This window comes from Lissotriton helveticus, chromosome 11 (assembly GCF_964261635.1).
Source record: "Lissotriton helveticus chromosome 11, aLisHel1.1, whole genome shotgun sequence".
Classification (NCBI taxonomy): Eukaryota; Metazoa; Chordata; class Amphibia; order Caudata; family Salamandridae; genus Lissotriton; species Lissotriton helveticus.
Window position 1 is genome coordinate 434,075,564 of NC_136072.1, and position 21,935 is coordinate 434,097,498.

General features: G+C 46.6%; 1 protein-coding gene across 1 annotated transcript in view; it reads right to left on the reverse strand.

Moving 5' to 3' along the window:
- IRS1 (insulin receptor substrate 1) overlaps nt 1-18,751 on the reverse strand; it is a 114,357-nt gene extending 95,606 nt beyond the window's left edge. The window contains exon 1 of the mRNA XM_078665921.1: nt 14,438-18,751. Coding sequence (XP_078522047.1) covers nt 14,438-18,425 — 3,988 coding nt within the window. The 5' untranslated portion in view covers nt 18,426-18,751. The remainder of the gene's footprint in view (nt 1-14,437) is intronic.
- Nucleotides 18,752-21,935: the final 3,184 nt, after the last annotated feature.

Sequence of the window (21,935 nt, forward strand, 5' to 3'; positions counted from 1 at the left end):
ACAGTTAAGCAGTGCAAACAAAAATTGAGAATATTGGATAACATCCTGCTAAATTATGAGGGTGTTTGAGAATTAAACCAGAGTCGGTTACAAATGACAAGAATGATCAACTATGGATTATATCCTCTTTTTATTCTTGTTTATACCTAGGCAACCCATTACTTAATGGGAAAAAATTGATGGATAAAAAAAAGGGGTGGAGAGGGCTGAAGGTATTTGAAACTTTACCCAGCTGTCTCATGTTGAGACCAGAGGCCTTACTGAATTTGAGATGTGTAGCCCAAAAAAAACAAATTTCTTAAATACTGTACTAGAATATTATCACTGTGTTATGAAAACACAGAAACTAGGAGAAACTGAGGAATTTGGCAAGAAACAAGACATTTGGCTGCCTTGTGCAACTTGAGAGCGAAATCAAGGAAGAATTCACTTCTAGTCCATGTTAAAATGGAAGAATGACTAAGGGAGGGAGGAATTATGTTTTAAAGGACAATTTTCCTTTGAATAAAGTAGTATTGGTGCCAAAGAGTGGAACACAAAATGGCATGTTCAGGGATAAGAATGATTACACATGGAAAGCCAGAAAAGTGAAAAGGTGAATATTACATACAGAAAATCAACACTGGACTGTTTTTCACTTGTGCGACTCTTGAAGACAGTCAGCAATATGGATTGTTTAGCAGTAAGATCAGTGTGTGATAATTGTAGCATGAAGGGGAAATTTCCTACATGCTGTAGGAGTGGCAGGATAATAAAACAGTAAAGGTACGCAATGGACATATCTAAATTGTTTTGCAAGTTGTGGAAAGCGTTCAAGGAAATCCCACTGAAAAGTCAAGTGGACTGAGGTTTTAACATGATGAACTCTTGGTCAAGGCTAACAATTTATGAGGATTTTTTTTGATAAGCTTAGCTAGATGAAGTTAGCAAAACATGACGCAATGCCATCAGGATATGGTAAGGAGGGATTATGTTGAGCCTAGTACTGAGTTTTAGGAGTAGAAAATCTGTTGGTAAGGCAAAGCGCTGATGGGTGACAGAATAATTGTTCAAGTTAATTTGTTTGATATATTGCCGATCAGGCAAAAACCAAACATTAAAATCATAACAATATACTATAATTTTTTTTTAAAGAATCAGAAATGCTATGGATCTATTAAAAAAAAAAAAAAGGTACTCCAATTACAAAATAGTTTGATTTCAAATCACTGAAATTTTGCTAAAAAGTTGAAAGAAAAAACTAACCTATGGCATTCTTAAAATCATGTACATAAAAGTCTACCCACCCACTAGATACTATGGCCTAGAATATGTTGTCGGGCGGGCGCAACCATGCGGGGAAGGAACCGCCCAACCATGGGTCAGTGGTTCTGCAATCCCAATTAGGATGCAACCGCACTTAGTGAGGTTGGAAACTTCATTTTTTTCAATGGCAGATTGTAAAATGGTCTTCCAAGTCAGCCTGAGCATGAGGACACTAAATGGTGCATATATGACAGTGTGCTTTGAATGTTATTGCTTTTATTTTTTACTCCATAGAGCTCTGTGATATAGTTGGACCATTTCTCTTGAACAGCTTCGATTTCCTTCTATCCACCCAACGTTTTACTTTCAACATTCCAGAACGATTTGGTATTACCAAATCTGAGTGGCTATTGCTTCAAACCATATTTTCTCTTTTTCGATCCAGGCAATCCTTTTAAGTTTGTTCTTGCAATCCTCCTACATTGTTTAATAAGGTGCACTAACTTTTAAAAGCCTCCGATATGCTTTTGCTCAAATGCATGCATGCTTTTTGTTTTTTTAGACCTCTTTCAATCCTTTAAACTGTTACCTTCTTTGTGCGATGAGGACACAATTGGTCTAATCACGCGTAATAACTATCCATATTCTTTCAAGAGGGTTTTTTAGCTCATGTCCCTAAAGGGAATCCAAAGGTTGTCCATCATTATAGCTGTTGCCCTTTTACCTTCTGAAGACCATATGATCCTTCAATTATTATTACATTGAATTTGTTGGCCAATACTCCAATTTCCCCCTTCCCAGGTAGTCTCCAATCTCTATGTCATAGAATGATAAAATAATTGATTGACTTCATTGAAAGATGGATTAAGCATCAATTACAGTACATCAGAACACATTCTAATCAGTAAGGTAGAAACTTGAGCATTCATTTTGGGAAATTATTCAATGAAGTTTCAGTAAAAACTTAGGTTGTCTAACAAATTACTTACCCATGATTTGATTAAAAGTAAATGATATATTAGTAGTAACTTCATACACAGTCGACAAATGTATGGTGATGGGCAAGTATTCACTTACAAGCCTAAGCAAAATGCTATCGCTACTGAAATGCTCAAATCTCTAATTTTTATCTTTACTTTGTCACATCATCATGAACAATCTATCATGAGGTAACAAAATGCCTTTATAAAGTCAAGAGGGCCTAGAGGATTTTGTGTCCATCTGAACTGGTCTATGCAGCACTGGTCTTCCAGAGAGCAATAAGTTAGGTGATTTGGAAAGGATTATTTACTTAAGATCATGCAATGGTTTCTAAGACGAACACAAGTTTAGAGTCAGAAATGTTTTAGAACTTAAAAAGACAGATTGATTTAACTTTAATATTTGAAAAAACGAGTTTAGAAAAAGCAGTGTTGCAAGAGATGAAAGCAAAATCAAGGAAAAGCTGGTGGATTGAGGATTCTATGCCCAAATGTAACAAGAGATTAACATTTTGAGGATGGCTGAATTTTATGGTTTTCTGGTAAAATGGTTATAAACTTGGTAATAAGATGGTCTGAACGAAGAGTTTAAGATGTAAAGTGGAGTTTAGGTGAGATGAAGAACGTCAATGAGAGTTCAAAGAAACTGAGATTTTAAATCAGTGACAGCATTCCCACGCATCCGACACTGGTTCTTATTATAGAGTTATGGATATTTGTAAAAAAAAAAAAAAAAAAAAAAGACCTGAGAGCTGTACTCACATCAAGGGTGAAGAGGGAATATGACTGTTTGTATTGCATTGCACTCCAAGAGATAGAGCAAAACTAGTCAGACAGGAATGCAGCAGTTTAAAATCGTTGAGGTACAAAGTTTATTATCACAAACTATGCCTGAGAAATTTACAAAAACAGTTAGATGTTGTGCTTTCTAGGCTCTGTAAGTGGGTTACCAGGCTGCACGAGTACACTTTGTTAGGAGTACCTTCTAGGGGAGAAAGAAGAAAAAAAAAAAAACGAGCAGCAGGTCTGAATACTCTGGGCGATGTTTCAGAAAAATTGTGAAGTGAAAAGCTAGCAAGTTCACCAACCAAAGAAAAAAAGAAAGGACTGCAATAGAAAGCCTGTGTAGTAGAGATGTACGAGTAGAAGATTAAGCAAATCTGAAAGTCCTGTTGAGGAGTAATGATAGGACGATGCTTATTATTAGGACCAATGAAGGCGGTTGAGTTGTTCAGGAGTGTGGTCAAAGCCACAGGATAGAAGAATTTTGAATATGAACAGAGTAGATATTTGGGAAATTATACAAGATAAAATGGAGAGGCTGTGTAAACACAAGAGGATGAAAGCAAGACATCAGGATACAGGGGAGAAGAATGTAGCATGCAGCGTTTGATTTAGGATTTTCTTATAAAAGGTGTGCTAAAGCTCATTTTTAGTATTTATGTCACCTTCCCCGTTAAGTACTGAAAGTTTAGTTTCTAATTTTCAATAATCACAGTTTTATTATGTGTTGTGGGAAGTCTCTGGTTGCAATATAGCATTATACTATCTTCTTACGATGGTTCTATTCACGGTCACCTGGATGCTGTTAAGAGGGTAAGGAACTTGCCAATAAAGTACCTGCTGCATAGCCATCTCCGTGTATGTGGGTCACATAGGAAAAGTCTATCAATAAATCGCACTGAGGTAAATAACGACCAACTGAATAAACAATGTACCAACCCCTCTATGTCAAAGAAACCATGAGAAGTATAGAAGATTTCTTAGCCAAGTCAAATTGCACATGATCATTTTTGCAAATAAATGGTCGCACAGCAAAGGATAAAAATAACATGCACAAGTAAATTTGAAGACTTTCAATAACAAATATAATATGCTAACAGCAGCGACACCTAATGAAAGGACAACAATCTCCAATTATAAACATTGCATAATCCATTCTGGGGACCCTATATTAGCAAATAGAAACGATCTAGTTTCACCCATGGCCAGTCTGGGTCGTCTCAATGAGCAATCACCAGAAATTTAGTTTTACAAAATACAACAGACATTCTTGAATTTGCAAAGGGGTACTCCTAATAGTAGGGATCTAACTAAGGTGCAGAAAAGGGTAATTGAACATGTCCATTATTCACTTTTATAATATATTTAGATAGTCTCTCAGTGCGCCTTAAAAATTCACAGATCAAAGATATAATAATGAAAAAAATACCACCATGCTAATTTGAACTTTAATTAATGGTACTCTGAATAGAGTTCTTCCTGAAATTGAGTTTGACTATACACACTCAGATTTCAAATTGTTCTCTCTTCTGCTAGATGATCACAAATTCATTTGAGGAGTTTTAGGTCAAATACATATCCGTCTCGATTAATTTGCTGTATAAACAAATTAAACTACCATACACCAACAGACGTTTTCAAACTAATAAAATCATACATTGCTAAACAACTACTGCAGTGACAATGTTATGTGACACTTCTATTCACAGAATGGCTCATACAGGTGGCATTGCCAGCCCAAAATTACGCAAAAGCAAATATTTGCTGTTTTACTCAGTTTGTTACCTTATCGGAAATTGTAAATCCTCCTTCTGCCACAATTTCATTCTTTCCACAATGTTTGGCTTCTCATGCATCACATTGTGTCATAAAAATAAGCTGCAATCAATCTACTCAGTTATGCCCATCAATTCTTGGGTGTACAAATATTTAATTCATCTATATCCTCTTAAGTGGCATGTTGAAGTCTCCTTATCTGAAAATTTCTAATTATTTCACAGGTCAATTGAGAAATAGCGTGAGGCAGCTCAGAGTTTGGTGAAATTGGATCTTATATCTCATTTGTATTTTTATTTACTGTCAAGTACCCTGCCTAACATTTGTATTGTGTTAGCCCGAAGGCCAGACTGAGAGTTTACAAAGGGTAGTAAGAAAGTTAAAGCAACTGAATCAGATCAGGTCAATAAAGATACATTTCCAATCCCCACTCAATATACTGTACCACACTTGCAGCAGTGACTCCTTTTGAATTGTGGAAGTAGGTCGTCATCACCAAGGCTGTGTTTATCTTGGCTCTTAAATAATGGAAATTAGCAAAAAGCAGCAAGGCGCTTCTAGAAAAGGGTCACTGAGGGTTAAGAAGTGACAAGAAGCAACACGAATAGGAGAATGGTATTTGTAGAGGTCCTCACCCATGTGTGATTTGAAGACTGAAAAATTAATTCGAAAGAAAACTACCACATTGTACATGGCAGTAGTATATCATGTGGTCAGCTCCACAGAATTAATGGTGGTATGGCACAATTCAGCGAAATTTTAGGGTTATTGAAATGGGGATCTATGTCTAGTTTCCAGTTTTGGCCAAGACGAAGGAATGGAGTGGTTTTAATATAGTAAGAGAAGAGTTTTAGTATTGTTCAGAAGAGTTCGGTAAGAAAAGAAACATTTATCCAGGAGAGTTTACCGAGAAAGAGGGGTGTGAGCGAGTTGAGTGGTTTGAATTTGGGAGGGGAAAAAGTTGGGTTATAACTCGAAGCTGCCGTCTTTTGTGGTCTCCCTCAGGTTCCTTATGTTTTCTTAGGGAATTAAGGACAATCAGCTTGGTGTCAGAGGCAGCTTATTTGCATTTTTTTTTGCATTTAAGGTCTGTTGTAGTCGGTGTTGCGTTCATGGAATGATAGATGTGGAACCTAGAAGCAATTCCTTTCTCGCAATACGGGGATACCAGAATTTGGAGGTCTGTGGTCTAAGGATATGTGGAGCTGTTGTGGATGTATTCTCTACTTTTTTACTATCTGGTAATAATGATAATAATAACGTGCACCTTAACACCTTTTCCTTACGGGGACACAATGGCCAGAGAGGAACCACCCTAAATCTGCCATGCTGCTTTCCTATTCAGCAGAAGACGTTTTCTTACTTAAGGACAGGCCACACTGTGCTGATGCCAATGGGCTTATTCTGGTGTACCTGAGAGCTAACAAAATCCATGCCCAAGATGCTCAGAGGAATATAGATCCCTTTTCCTCAGATTTGGACATCTGCTGCAGATTTTATGAACTGCATGTTCTGCATCTCTGCCTCAATTTCCGGGAAGGGACTATAATCTGAGGAAGAAAGGAAAGAGGAAGAAAGGAAAGAGGAAGAACTGGGGTGAAGGAAGAGGACCTGCAGTGACAGCTTTTTAAACATCTATCAACACTGCTGATTTCGACTGAAGAACCCCAACACAGCTCAGCTTTACAGCTGGAATGAGCAGTGAGTTCTTGTATACAGTGTGTACACAGAATGTGCAAAGCCCACATCACTAATGCGTCAAAGGTTCTCTCTTACCTCCTATGATGTATCAGGTACACATGCTTTCAGAGTATCCAAAGATTAAAGAAAGAATCTAGTGCAGACTAGCTTTATATATGAAACTCTGGTAAGGTGTGTGGGTGGTGGGAGGGAGAATGGGTGATTAATGCACGCAAACAGTTGGGAATGTGAAGGCGACGAGGAATACAGCAAGTGCAGTTTTTAGGTCTTGTCTACCAAACAACTAAAGCTTTCCGATTGCGAAAATATCAATTGTCTTCCTTTAAGTGGGCTTGGAGATCGCCCACTGCTTACCAATAGTTGGGTTTATAGTCTGCTAGCTTCTTAATTGTTAGCTTATGTGGGATTCATTACTACTTCTTAGGTTTGTCCTCCCATGGAGCATGGCTGCATCATTGGTGTCCTTGGACTGCTCACTTTTCAGGCACAAATTTGTTGGTTTTTTTTGTGAAGCATTCTATCTATAGCTGTGTTTTCCAGCTGTCTCACTAACATACATCACAGCCTCCCCCCACATCACCTCTCCATATTCCTCTCTCTCACCCTATGCAACGGTATCCCTATTGTGCTCCTCCCCGCAATGCTCTCTAGCTTTAATGAGTCTCCCACACAGCTCCACAAAGCTGTCTTGTCCACTTGCTTTCCTTCCATCACACTCGTTTGTATCTCCCCATTGCTTGCTTCCCCCCACCTGAACCATCTGCCTTTTCACCCCCATGCTCCACATGGAGTTCTCCCTCTCCATGTTATATGGTTCTCCCACCAGCTCCCTTCATGTTGCCTACGATACCCCTCACCAAATTTCAGCTAGGTAATAAATAAAAAAATTAAAGAACCCACGTCATTTTGTGGGTGCACAACTAGAAAAGTGACAGGAGGCTGGGTAATTAACTTGATTTTATTCCTCTTTAGCCAGGTCGCATAGATTAAGGAGATGCTGTACAGCATCACCTAATATTATTGGGAAAGTCAATAAGTCCAAACGGCAAGACTTATTAGCTGTGCAGAAGCTTGATATTCAGGCCACTGAGAATAGAAACAATGCTGTACATTTTAGCTGTCCCTCTCCCATGTGATGAACAGGACAGTGAGTTTAGAATGCAGACTGGGAGCTGGAAATGTTGAGTGTTTGTAGTGGCGGTAGCTACAAAGGTGACTGCTGGCTCCGCCAGATGCTACCCCCATGTTGCGTTCTTTTTTACACCGATGTTCTGTGGACACTCATTTAAGAATGTTCGTTTTAAAATGGGGCTCAAGTTTTGTGAGTGGTAACAGAGGATGTTTAGGTGACGTTTATGCTTGTGACTCGTCCAACAAAGATGATCTTAACTTTACAGGCTCCAAATTCCATTTAACAATGGCGATGATCCAAACTCACTGCCATAACCTAGAGAACACTGTAAGCAGACGGAGATACGTACTTTACTATCACTGCAGATCGATTGTGTTTTCCGTTGGCTGACTGCAAGACAGTCCGTTCAATGCACTACTGCATTTTTAAAGTGGTGTACCTCTTTTAGGCGAAGATTTCTCCTGACGACATAGGAGGCAAGAGGGGCAGTGGCCTGACCCAATACAGACGCTACACTAATTGCACCAAGTCAGGGTCAGACAAGTCAGGCCGAGGCCTACTTTTCGAATGTAACGTCTTGGAACGTGGAGACATTTTTATTGTTTTATCCAGTGCCACGTGTTCAACAGTGTTCAATGTTGAAGAGTAGTAAACCTTAGTGTTTGAAGAGAGTCCACGCTCACTGAAAGTAGTTAATCTTGAGCTCAATATAATTCTACAGAACTTGGATACAATTAATTTGCAGGAAATTACGGTAATCAAAGTTTTGAACAATTCTATTAATACATTTTTAAAAAGATTCTATTGATTACTTTAACGCTACTATTGGGGGTCAAAGTATATTACTATTAATCCAATGTTGTTTTGTATGCGCCAGCTAAGCATTTAGTCTTAAAATGTGTGTCAAGGTGTATAACATCACTAGTTTAAAGGACTAGGAGGAGCACATATTGTTTGGAAACACTGCTACAAAAGTTTTGAAATTTACTGTATTGCAATACATGGTCGGAAATCTGATACACAATTTTTTTATTACACAGTTGTTTAGGAATTGATGGGCAACACATTTTTGACCATCTTCCCGAAGTTGACACAGACAGCAATGCTTTTTTTCAGTTGAATGAATACAAAAAGGTGGATGAAATATTAAGTAAAACATTGTTGACAAGCTAGCGTGGTCTTTAAAAGACATTGTGGTTTCACAAGAATATACCTTATGCATGAAACAATTGACAATTATGTTGTAGTGTTAGATATTTTGGTTTCATCTTGTGACTTTGAATGATCAGTTGAACAACTTCCTCGTGTCAGATCATGGTTGGTTGTTTCAATTAAAATGTGCAAGAGCAATTGTTGAGTAGTAAAAATCCTACTTTAGCGTTTTAGATTACCAAAGGCATTGAGAGTTGAGCCATTTCAACAAGAGGACTTATTAAACTGAAGACATCAATTTCCACAAACTCCACTGGCATGGTTATTAATCAAAGCAACTGAGAAATGAAGAGCTTCAAAAAAAATAAAAGTCCAGCCCGAAACAAAGTTATAATTTCTGATGCAGTAAGCGATTCCATAGGGCTAAATCAGGGGTCTCCAATCTTTTGAGTAATAATAGCTACTTATGTTAAACAAAAATCAACACAAGCTACTATTACTAGTGGTGTAATAGTGACCACATCAGGCAAGATTACATTACTGACCACTACGTCAAAGATTACCATGGGTGATCACCTCAGTGCATCAGTAAGGAGCCAGAAGTAATGTAAAAAAGGATTTGTTCATTTGGAATGCCTATACTCAGGTAATAGGTGCAAGCAACAGCTGCAGTGCACCTGGCACAAAAGTAATCCTATTAGGAATTAGTCTCTTGACATGATTTATCACTAAACAATCACCATTAAATATATTTTGTAAATTCATGCTACTTTTCTCCAAACATGAGTTCTGAAAATACACATATTGGTCATGGACTACACAGTTTTGCCATACATACGTTAACTTAACCTAGTGAAAAGCTACAGTTTGGAAGGCGGTGAGGCACACACGAAGCTACTGACTGGTGGCTGGAGAGCTACCAGTAGCTCCCGAGCTGGCCGTTTGAGAAGCCTGGGCTAAATCTTCTAAACTGTCTAGCAAGGAACAAGCTGTAACCTAAGCAGGAAGACATCATTTTTTTAGAGATATGCAAACCATTTAAATTGATCGTTCTAGTGAACCAGTCAGAACCATTTATGCGAGATGTAAACTTGTCCAGACAACTGAAACTCAATGTCAAAACAAGTGGTGATCCTCATGAGATCGCAATTGATAGTACGCCCTTACTTGTTAAAAGAAGGCTTATCTTCACTAATTACTATTATTTTGGTCATGTAATTTTAGGACAGATGGTCAACCACAAGTTTAATTCCATCTGATGTTGACCCATTAGGCTTTTGGGGTGTAGCATAATTGATATTTGGGATACTCTTGGGAGGATGTTCACTACAAGGACTGTATAATTCATGCCAACGTATGTGGCTAAGAAAGGGTTTGACAGTCTTGGTTGGGAGGACAATGGTACCTTTGGAATGGTTTTAAAACTAGGCATAGCATATCCAATATCACTTGTATCTTTGGGTGGCAGTGGAGTGCATGAGATAATTGATGTATATGAGAATATATCTGAAAACAATGAATTGGGTTGAGAAATTCATACAATAGACCATGGTTAACGATTCAGCAATACCAATTGGATATAAACGTACAATTAACTATCAGCTCACAGTTGTAAGCGCATCTTCAACAGTAAAAAATGGAAGGAGTCATTGAGCAAGTCAATTCCTCAGCATGGGTTTTCCCCACAGTTGAAGCATCAACAACAACAAAACCTGGAGAGATTTGGTTGTGTCGTCATCAATTGTTAAAAACATTCTGGTTGACCGCAGTCCTTTACCCAAAATCTTATAATTATTTTTACAATTGGGAAATGCTCAATTCTTTTCCACCATAGACCTGAGCTCAGCATATCACCAGACCGAGTTTTGAAAATAATCAAGATCTTTAACTACTATATATACACATTTTGGAGTATAAAGATATCTAAATATACGTTTGGGTTACCACCAGCAGCTTCTGTATTCCAAAAGTTGACGATTAATCTTTTTCAAGGTGTGAGTGGGGTACATGCCTTCCTGGATGATCTATTGATCCATGAAGGTTAGAAAAAAACATGTCACATGTCAAGTGTTTGGAGTACTGGGAAAGCATGGAATGACTCATGCTGGAAAAGTGCAAATTCCTGAATGAACAAGTTGAGTATTGGGAACCCTTAACTTTTATGGCGTATCAAGCGCAAAAGAGACCTGGCAATGGCCATTACAGATGTGCCGCCACCTTTTAATGTAGATAAAGTTGGGGCGTTTCTTGGATTAAGTGAATAATAATCTAAATTTGTGGACGGGTGTGCAGCTGTTACTGAACCTTTAAAAAGATTACTACAAAAAGAAGCAGCTTTTTTCCTTGGGGATTGAATGAACGTGGAGCATTTGACAAAAATAAGAAGTTAGCAGATTCTGCTGCAGCTTTAAAATACATATAAAAGAAGGGGGGAGAAAGCTTAGTTACAGTAAGTTCCAAGACTAATGAAATTGGGGCAGTTTTGAGCCAAAGAGTAGAAATAAGTCATAATGGCCTCAAGGAGTCGATGTAATACTAAACTGCACTGCAACAACACAGAGCGTGAAGCACTGGCTTTTGTTTGGGCAGCAGAACATTTTGGAACATATATCTGGGGAACAAGATTCTTGTTATGTTCCGATTATAAACCACTTCAGTATCTACTGAAAGAGGGGCTTGGGGAAGGCATCTCGGAGATTAGTGAGATTACTGACTCAACAACAGGAGTTTCATTTTGAGGTGGTGTGTGTTGTGGGGAAAAGACTGGGTGAGGGCTGATATTTTGTTCTGATTTCTTATTGATAATGAGAATAAAGGGGATATTTTGGAAGGTGCAATTATATGTGTACTGAGAGTTAGTGGGTGTTGTGAGAAAAGAACACTATCTAGCCACCCAAGACTGGAATGCATCCTCTGACATGGTCTCAGCCCAGATAAAAAAAAATGATGTGATGGGTTGGCCTTTGCATCAATTTAGATGGGTAGTTTGAGGGATAACTGAAAGATGTTCGTAGATTCAAGAGGAGTTGAGCCTGGAGGGTAGCCATGTATTAAGAGGAAGAATAATGTTCCATTGACTTGCATGATAAATTGTTACATTTGACTCAAAGGCCTTCAGGGAATTACAGCAACTAAAAGAAAGCTGTGTGAATATTATAGGTGGGCAGCTATACATAATGCTGTAGAGTTACAAACACCACCTGAACACATTTGTCAGAGTACCAACTAAGAATTGGTTTCTAGGAATTCACAACTGGTAGGTGTTATTTGGTGGGTCTTGTTCTACATTTACCACATGGCAATAAGTTTTTTCTTGGGTTAGTTCTCGATCATTCAAAATGGGTGCATTTTTACTGTGTGAAAAATGTCAAAACATGAGTGGTTATTGGCTTTTTTGGAAAGTGTTTACTGTGGAAAAACAGCCACGGGTTTTGGCGAATGATCATGGAATAAAGATTACCCCACATTCAACCACTGGTGTGTTGTGTGCATTTCAACATTTCAATGGTCCAGTTTTCAAATTAGTCCTTAAATACCATCAGGATTGGAAAGATAGGAGAGCCTAATAGATTTGCAAGTTGTCGAGGACAGGGTTGCCGAGCCTGAAGGGAAGAGTAATGCAAGATAAATCTTATCACACTAAGGACCTTGACTTTAAAGTGGGTGATGTGGTTAAGATTCTTAAGCCATATAGAGGGAGCAAAACGGAGTCCACATTTTTTAATGTTGCTATTGTGGTTACAGTAAGGGATCAGTGCAACTGCAGAATGATTCTTGGTGGAGCATGGAGAGGAGAAAAGTGTAGTTGAAAGAATAGTGGTGAAATGCAAATTAGGAACAATATGCCTTTCAAATCGAGTTAAGGTCAATGGAGTAAAAAAAAAAGTGGTGCATGTCTACTTCCATAAGGAAATGGGTGCAGCTATGAAAATGTGAGAGCCATTTCTTTAAGCAGCAATGGGTACAATATTCAAAGTGAGGTTGAATCTGTTCCAAATGGAGTCGATCTGGAAGTTCAGAAGCAAGCAGTTTTAGTTCATATGTGGAAAGTCAATATCCTGGTAACAAAGAATGTCACAAAAATAAGGTACTTCCAGTGTTACAGTTATTTCTCTGATGCACTCTACTAATGATGCTCACGTTCTTGATGTTCGAGTTGCTTCAGGTAATAGGAGAAATAGTGGTTAGAGCGCCTGAATGTTTTTTTAAATTTGTTCGGCATATAAAGTATAATTTGTGGTATCTGTATGCAGTGTTTTTCTATCCATCTATGCGAACATAGTTTTGTAATGAGGGAAAAGTATTGCGTTTTGTTGGACGTCTTGGTTTTATATGAATGGTCGTGCGGGGGAATGGTTTAGGAATGAGTTGGAGCCGCAAATATGGATATTTATTTAGTTGGCACTTATGCATTATCCAATAAACATTAACCTTACAACTTGCGGTCTCAGATTGAGGTAATACTGCTTTTGCTCTGTTACTCATAAAGGAATACTACGTTTTTGGAATGTAGCTGCTGCACGGGGTGTGCTTAACACCCCTCAAATTTCACTTTTCTTTCACAAAAGTTTTAGAAGATTTCCACAAATTTTCCAGAGAAATGAACCTCTAAACACAAACAGAAGTCGACTAGGAAGTCAATGTACACATAAGACCAGGCATGTGATAAAAAGCACGTCTGGAAGGCCCAATGACGTGTTACAGCCAATAGAAACACATTAAATAGAAATGTGCACAGTACCTGGGTTTGAAATTACCATAAACTGGCAGCAGGAAATAAAGAGTATGGTTCATATTGAATATCCACACTGTAGTGTTTGTTGCCTTGTTCTAGTCTACTTTTGCAGGGAAGGTAGGGGGGGCAAATAACGTACACTTGAATACATCAAGTTCATATTCAAGTTAGGATTTCTGTTTTACTATAACTAGACAAAACAAATGAGAAAGGGGAAACGTTTGTGGCGGCTTCTCTGGTTCTGGGATTTACAACACAGAGCCACGTGGGATCGATTACTCAAGCGCACGATGGCCACATGACTCGACGTCTGTATAAACAACACGCTTGTAGAGAGCACCAGTGATCACTGTCAAGGTAAACATAATCCCTCCTCCTTACAACAGAGTCAGTTCATTCTTAAGCATCGAATGTTTGTTCTACTCCCCGATAAAAGAAAAACAATTATACCAGACGTTTAAAAAGATCGCAAGCTCACGTGAAGTCTAAGAAACAAAAGCAGCTTTCCAAATCAAAATGCTTTTTTTAAACTTAATGAACCCACGTGATCATACACGTGTTTTTCCATACAAAGCTAAATGTAAAAATATATTCACTTTGAAAACGTCCGTAGATGATGGCACTATCTATTTAAAAACATTAGCCAAACCACCGATACAATTTCAGAAAATGTTTCGTGCATAAATGAAATTACCCCTAATTGTCTTACATATTTTTCCTACATAAACGTTTGCCGTTTCTGCTACTCAATGACATGCTCTTCGCCTTTGGGGGTCAGGTTTTTTTTGTTGCTGTAAATCACTCTAGTTAGCATTAATCTTAAGTAAGAGGTAGCGGTCGTTTCCATAAAGCATTTAGTTTGCCTACGGTACAACAGCAGCGATCACACTACGAGGACCAGGTACTGAGACAAGAGTGGCACCAGTGACTCACCTTCTTTCGCTGAAGTGCTTCGAAGGTCTCCAGACTTCTGGAAAGTGATCCTTGCATATGGACTCAGGTCTTCGGTGGAGCTGACCGCGCAGGACGGCCCAGAGGTCTTGTGGTGCAGAGGGGACTCCCTGCCCAGGTCCAAGTCTATGTAATTCAGGGGGGTGTCCCCAGGAGGATCCTTGGGTATGCTCACGTTCTCGAAGGAGGATGAGCTGTGGCGCTTGCCATCCTCGGTGCAGGGCAGTGGGGCTGGTGCGCGGGCAGTACTGGGGGTGCTGGAGAACGTTTCAGAGCTGTGCCGCCGCCGACCCTGCGGGTCCACCCGGACCACCCTGGCGTTGCCGGGGCTCAGGCTGACCCTGGTGAAAGCGCTGAGGCCAGAGCCCTGGCCTGGCAGCGGGGCAGGAGCGGCGAGACCTGGATGGTCCTGGAGGGCTGCAGGCTTGGGAAAGAGCAGGTTCTCTGAACATCTTCCGAAAGCCACATCGGCATAAGTGCTGTGCGCCCGGCCTGCGGATAGCCCATCGTTGCAACTCGGTACTCTGGAAGGCTCCACAAAGCTCCTGTTTGTGCGGCCTGACAGCGCCTCGGTGCAGCAGGTGGAGTGGACCCTTGCTGGCTCTGCATAGTTGCTGCGTGCGCTGCCAAGGCTCGCCGGAATCTCCGCATAGTTGTCATTGTGTAGCACAGAGACCAGCGGGGCCATCTTCTGCACCCTAGCTACAGGCGGTCTCCCCATGTAAGTGCTGCAGCTCGCTCTCTTTGATCTGGCTTCGGCTGCTCCAGCACTCGGACTCTTGGGAGCGGAAGGAATCTCTGCGTAGTTTCCATTAGCTTGCTGCCTGGATTCAGGAGATACCTCAGCATAGGAACTGAAATTAATCATGCAGGAAAGGGGGACCTCACGAGTGGTCTTGTTGCTCGGCATCCTTGAATCGGATGGAATGCCACTGAATTTGCTAATACTTTGCTCCTTTCCATAGTTGCACTCGTTCTCAGTCCTGGATTCAGTTGAACTCTCCACGCGATTGCCAGTGACTTGTACCCTGGACGCAGGAGACGTTTCCAGGTGAATACTGTTAATCCTCGATTCTGCAGAGACCCCGGCATGCTTCCTAATACTTTCCACTCTGGAAGCAGAAGGCATCTCAACATAGTTGTTGATGCTTTCATTTCTTGAAACAGGAGCGCTTTTCCCACAGTTATTACTTCTTAACTGCTCAAAAATTCTGCTAGATCTTCCATTAATTTGCACCCTGGAGGAAGCAGATACCTCCACAAATTTGACGTCATTCCGTGTCCTCGATTCAGAAGAGATAATACTTTGTGTCTTGGAGGTAGCAGGCATCTCCACATAGTCTCCATCACTCTCTGTCCTTGAATCAGGGCTTTCCACATAGTTGCCAATAACTTGGACTCTAGAAGCAGGAGACCTCTGCACATAGTTCTTAAGTGCTAAATCTACGGAAATCCCACATTTACTGGAAATATGTGACTTTGAGGTAGGAGGCATCTCCACGTAGTTGTCGTTCTCAGTCCTAGACTCTGACGAGTTAGCCCAAAAGTTGCTATTAGTCTGCGTCCGTGAGGTAGGGAGCATCTCCCCGCAGCTGTCACTCACAGTCCTCGCTTGCGAGGAGAGAGCCCCACAGTTAATACTTTGTACCCTGGAGGTAGGTGGCATCTGCACACAGTTCCCAGTCTCACTTCTTGATTCAGCAGATAGTGCCCCATAGATGTCAACAGTGTGCACCCCAGAGGTAGTAAGCACTCGAGCACTGTCCGAAGTGACGGTCCCAGGCTGCATGCACATGTAGTCCCTGCCCAGCCGGGCCCCCAGGTCCATATTCATGTACTCGGATAAGTTCTCTCGCTGAGGAATGATGCGTCCTTCAATGTAGGGGGGCGAGCAGAGGGAGTTGGAGCTGCTGAAGTCTATGTTGACATATTCGCCGGGGCTCTTGGGTTCAGGAGGCTCGCGGACACGGGGCAGGGTGCTGGCTTTGTCCAAGGAGAGGCGGGTGGGCCTGGGCAGGCGGGTGGCCGTCTGCGCTGGAGGGTCTGGCTTGCTTGTTTGGTCCTGGCCACCCAGGCTGTCGCTGCTGGCTGAGGACGACGAGTCCTCGCCGCCGGGGTGGTGCAGATGCTTGAAGGAGCGCGGCAGGGAGTAGTAGGCGCAGGCGGGCTGAGGGGCCACCTCTGCTGGCAGGTAGCCGTCTGGCGGCGTGCTGGTGCTGGAGCCGCTGGCCGGACTCATGTTCATGTAGTCCCCGCAGGGTAGCTTGCCATCGCCGCTCTCCAAGGACAGCCGGGCCCCGCAGCCCTCGGGGGAGCAGCTGTCACTCGGAGACATCATCATGTAGCCGCTGGGGTCGGTGCGGGGCCGGCGAGGTCGCAGGATCTGTTGCGGGGCAGACACGCTGGTGGGGCTCATGGGCATGTAATCGCCGGGCCGGGCGGGCGCCACCCCCGGGCTCATGGGCATGTAGCCGTCGTCCTGCGGCTGCTCCGCGGGGTAGCAGTGCGGGGGCAGGAAGGCGGGCAGCCGGCAGAGCTGGGCCATGGCAGTGTAGTCCTCGGTGCAGGCCGGGCACGGGGGCCGCTGCTGGCCGGCGGGGGGCGGCGGGGAGGTGCCGGTCGAGTGTGTCCGCTTCCTGAAGCTCGGATCCTGGGCTGGCGGGGGCCGGCGCAGCGGCGGGGCCCCGCGGCCCATGCAGATGTAGGCCAGCCCGTCGGCGGGCGGCGTGTGGCCGGGGGAGTCCGGGGTCACGCTGCGGAAGGAGCCCCTGAAGTCGCTGGGGCTGGATCCGTACTCGTCCGACGAGATGAAGCCGCCGTCGCTGGGGGAGCCGGACACCGAGGCGCTGGAGCGCCGGGGGCAGAGCCCGTCCGAGGTGGAGCCGTGGCCGCTGGTGCTGCTGGAGGACAGGCTGGCGGGGCTGGCGGCGGCCGAGGGCGAGCAGCGGCAGGCCGAGGCCGGGATGGAGCGGCTGTGGCTGAGCGGCGGGTGCAGGCGCTGCGGCCGTGGGCAGCACGAGGCCGACGAGTGCGCCCTGCCGGGGCTGGCCGGGCTGCCGTCCCCCGAGGGCGGCCGGCTGCCCTCGCCGTCGCTGGAGGCGCGCACGCGGAACGGGCCGGGCTTCACCTGGCGGCTCAGGCCGGCCTGGCTGGGGGGCGGCTGCGGGCGCCGCACGGGCACCGAGATGGGGTTGGAGCAGAGCTTGGCGCTCTGGCTCTTGCTGCGCGGCCGGAACTCCTCGCTCAGCGCGCGCATGGCCTCCAGGATGGTCTCGTGCATGCTCTGCGCCACCACCGCGTCGTCCACCTGCATCCAGAGCTCGCCGGGGCCCGTGGCCGCAGAGCGCCCCAGCTCCACGAAGAAGAAGCCCTCCGAGTGGCCGCAGCGGCGGATGTTCATGAGCTGCAGCACCAGCGCCGCCGCCTCGGCGTGCAGCTTCACCAGGCTGAGGGTGCGCGGGCCCAGGCACAGCCGGTACACGCCCGTCAGGTTGCGGCTCTGCCCCAGCCCCTTGGGCTTCAGGATCACCTGCCACACCTCGCGGAAGGCCGGGCCGCCCGTGGAGAAGGCCGAGCGGTGCTCGGGCTCGGGGCTGTCGGCCCGCAGCTCCTGCAGCAGGCTGCGGTACCAGCCCTCCTGCTCCTGCGGGCTCTCGGCGACCAGAGAGAAGCACTCCTCGCGGGTGTAGAGCGCCAAGAGGTGCTTGTGCTTGGCGTCGGCGCGCTTGTGGATGTTGAGACAGCCGTCCAGGCGGATGCAGCGCTTCGGGGCGGCCGCCTTGTGCCTCCACTTCTTCTCGCTCTCGTAGTACTCCAGGCGGGCGGGCCCGGCGGCGCTGGAGCCCCGCAGCACGAAGAAGCGCTTGTGCATGCTCTTCGGCTTGCGCAGGTAGCCCACCCTCCGCACGTCCGAGAAGCCGCCGCCGCCGCCGAGGTCCGAGGGCGGTACTGGCTCCGGGGGGCTAGCCATGCTGCTGGAAGCGGTGCTCGGGAGGGAGGCCGTGCTACTGCTCCAGAGGGAGCCTCATCCCGCCACAGGGGCGCTCTTCCTGCCCCGCACCAAAGGGGGCGGCCCCTGCACTGCTCCTCAGGTGAAGGGTATAAATAGAGGAATAAATAAAGGTGCAAGCAAGGAGAAGCGGCGCCTGGCGTAAATATCAGCTGCAGTGGTTTCTTCTCCGCCGTGCAGCGCCAAAACAAACGGCGGTGCAGGGCGCACGCTCGTCCGGCCCGTCTCCAGCCGCCGCCGCTGCCAGCAGCAGCGACCGCCTCGGCCGCTCCACGGCAACAACACGTGACTGGGCGACTGAAGCAGCGCGTGCGGCCGCCAGGGGGAGGCACCCTAACATGCTGCTGCCAGCCGCGGCGTTCCAATCCACCTACGCACTCTGCTCGCCTCCTGCTGCCACGGCCTGCCATAGGCTGAGGCAGGCCAGCCCCGTTACTTTCGCCACACCCTCCTTTGAAGCCATCGTTTTTTTCCTACTCCAGGTTTTTGACAGGCTAGGTTGAAGGGTGGAAGCGGTGTAGTAAAAAAAAAAAAATAGATAAAAAAAAACACAGACGCCATTCAGCGGCGTGTTATTTATAAAGGGAAGGCTCGGAGTCTCTGCTGTGAGGAACCCTGTAGTAAGGGAGGTGTTCCGGCCTCCGTGTGCTCGGGGGTGCCTAGTGCCTACTGAATCTTTACTTGTTATGTGTACCCTGGTCTCCGTATTTTACTCTCCCACCATGCATTTGAAATACTGTCAGACTGGGAAATGCCTCTGGGATTGTCTCTGCATATCTTCCTAAAGCCAACCAAGACAGGTACTTGCACAATTACAAACGTTCTTCTCGGAAAAACAGTACGTCCGTCCCAATTTTTTTTCTTCATTTTGTTGACGATAAATGCAAAGAGTGCACTCAAAGCATCGCATTAAAATAGCTATCCGCGTTCTTCAATTAGCACTGTATCCAATTAGCCTAATTCAGGCTGTTTTAATAGTGACGGACCAGTATAAACCTGCTTGATCTTCACAATCCGCTAAAGAAGAATGAATCAACCAGTGGTTAATTTGAGCTGGTGACCTCAGGTGGGGCTCTACCAGGGGCGGTTCTAGGATTTTTGGGGCCCTGGACAGAAAGGGAATGTGCTAGGCTTGAGACATGCAGGGCTGATTGCATCTCAATAGATGCCCCTGCTCCTGAAGATGCAGCCCTTCCCTCTCAGCCGCCTACAAGCACCTCCTAACAGCTCATGAAGGGCTGAAGGTGTGATGGTTGCTTATCACCAGAGAGAGTTAATACTGCCAGGGAGCTAAACAGCAGAGCATTAGTCATCCCACTGTGCCTCTGAGTGGGCGGGGTAGAAGCCGTATTGCAGGACAAACCTGAGGAATGTGTCTTCCTGCACCTGGGACCGAGGGCCCCCTCCCCTCGTGTTCGTCTCGCTACACCTTAAGTGGCTCACTTGCAAGGTGGCCCCTTTCATGCTGTAGCCTGGCTGTGTCGCATTGGTACGGGTGCCCCAAGTTGGAGGGCTGGCTGTGGGGCCCTGCGTATTTGCCCACAAGGGGGATTTGGGGGGCAGCCGAGCCTCGAGGTCTGCCCCCCGGGCAGGTTTGGGAGGGGGAAGGGGTTTCATGGGCGCGGCCATTTTGCCGCCGGATGGGCTGCCTGGGAGAGCCCAAAGGCAGCCCAAATCCTCCTAAAAAGCCCAATTAACGGCTTCTTATCGGTGCGCCGCTTCCGCCCAGCCACCATTTTAGGTATTGTAACCTGGTGGCTGGGTGTGTAGTGCTGTAGCTTGTCGTGTGAGGTGATTTAGCTAGCTGTGTCGGTTTATTGAGGTTGGTGCTAGGATGTCGAGAACGGATGATATTCGTGTACTCGAGGCCATCCGCCTGCTGAGTGAAGCAGGGCGGATGGACCTCTTGGTGGGGCCGCCGGAGGCGCGGCCGGTGAGGCAGGCGTCGTTCGGGGTGGCAGCGGCCGTTCTGGCCTGTTCGCCACCGAGGAAATCCCAGAAATTGCAGGTGAGTCTCCGGGGCCGCGCCGATGTCAGGAGCGCGGCCCTGGTTGACGGAGGGTCGCGTGCGAGGCGCGTTGCCAGGGGCGCCTCGCCGCGTTTACAAGGGGCGGAAGGGGGCGGGGAAGCGGGCGGGCGGCGGGGTATGGATGTCGGGCGGGCGCGCGGGGAGTCGAGCAGCCGCCCGGGTGTTGGCGGGGGGGCTGTGAGGCGGAGCGGGCCCTCAGTAGAGAGCGAGGGAGGGGTGGGGGACAAGGACGTAGGAGCGGGGGCGGGGCGGGAGGGAAGGGGGGAAAGGCAAGGACGGGGTCGATGCTTGGGGGAAGACCAGGCTTTGAGGAGGCGTGTGGAGAGCCCCTCGCCGGCCCGGCTGGGGGCGGGGGGGAGGGGTAGGAGCGAGGCCAAGAGAGGAGGGAAAGGGGGAGGGGCGGGGGCCGCTGGCAAGGGGGGGGGCCAGGTGGGGACGGCTGTGGGGGGACTGGGGATTGACCAGGGGCATAGGGGGGGGGGGTCCCCGATTCTTTTCGATTCTGAGGAGAGCGAAAGGGAGTGGGAGGGGCTAGATGTGTTTTCGTCATGGGAGGAAGGGATTAGGGAGGCCCGCATGGCGGAGGAAGGGAGGGAGACGGTGGTGGAGGAGGCAGGGCCTTCAAGGCAGGCAGAGGTGGTTTATGGGCGGGTTGGCAGCGGGGAGCGGGCAGGGGAGGACGCCGTGGGCGACGCGGGGGCAGGTGTAGGGGGGCTATGTTGGAGTGAAGACGAGGAGGAGGGGGGGGCAAGGGAGAGCTGGGGGAAGTGGCGTTGGGCAGACGAGGCGGAGCAGTGGCAGGGGACCAGCACACCAGCAATACCTTTTTTATTACAGGGTAGTAGTCGACGCGGGGAACCAGACTTGGCACGGCTTGGGGCGGCCCAGCGACGCCAAGGAGAAGGGAAGGCGGAGCCTCCGGCGGCGAGCCTGGAGACCACGCGGGATCGCGGCGCGACTGGCTCAAGAAGGCCCCAGGCGGGCTCGCCGGTCCCAGCACCCACAGGGCCCAAGCGGCTTGGGGAACAGCAGCATACCTGGAGCAACGACAAAGAGGACTATGTTACTTTGGGCGAGGGCAGAGGCGAAGAGAGGGCCTCTGGCAGGTTTAGGTCGGCGCCGCCGGTGGCGCGCCGGACTTATAGATGGGGTGGTGTGGAGTTGGTGGAAGGAGAGGATAGTGCAGAGGAAGGTGAAGTGAGAGGGGGGCCGGGCGGACGGGGGCCCGGTAATGGTGTTGGTTCTTTGTTACAGGTGTCACGGGGCCTGGGTGCTGCGGCGGCCCGGACACAGTCGAGAGGTAGATCGGTGGACAGGAGAGTCGAGGAGCGACGAGAAGATACGTTGCTTGCAGGTAAACGCGGGATGGCGCCGCGGATGGTGTCGGTGGGGGTGGGGGGAGAAGGGGAGGTGGGGACGGGTGGTAGACTATGCAAAGGGAG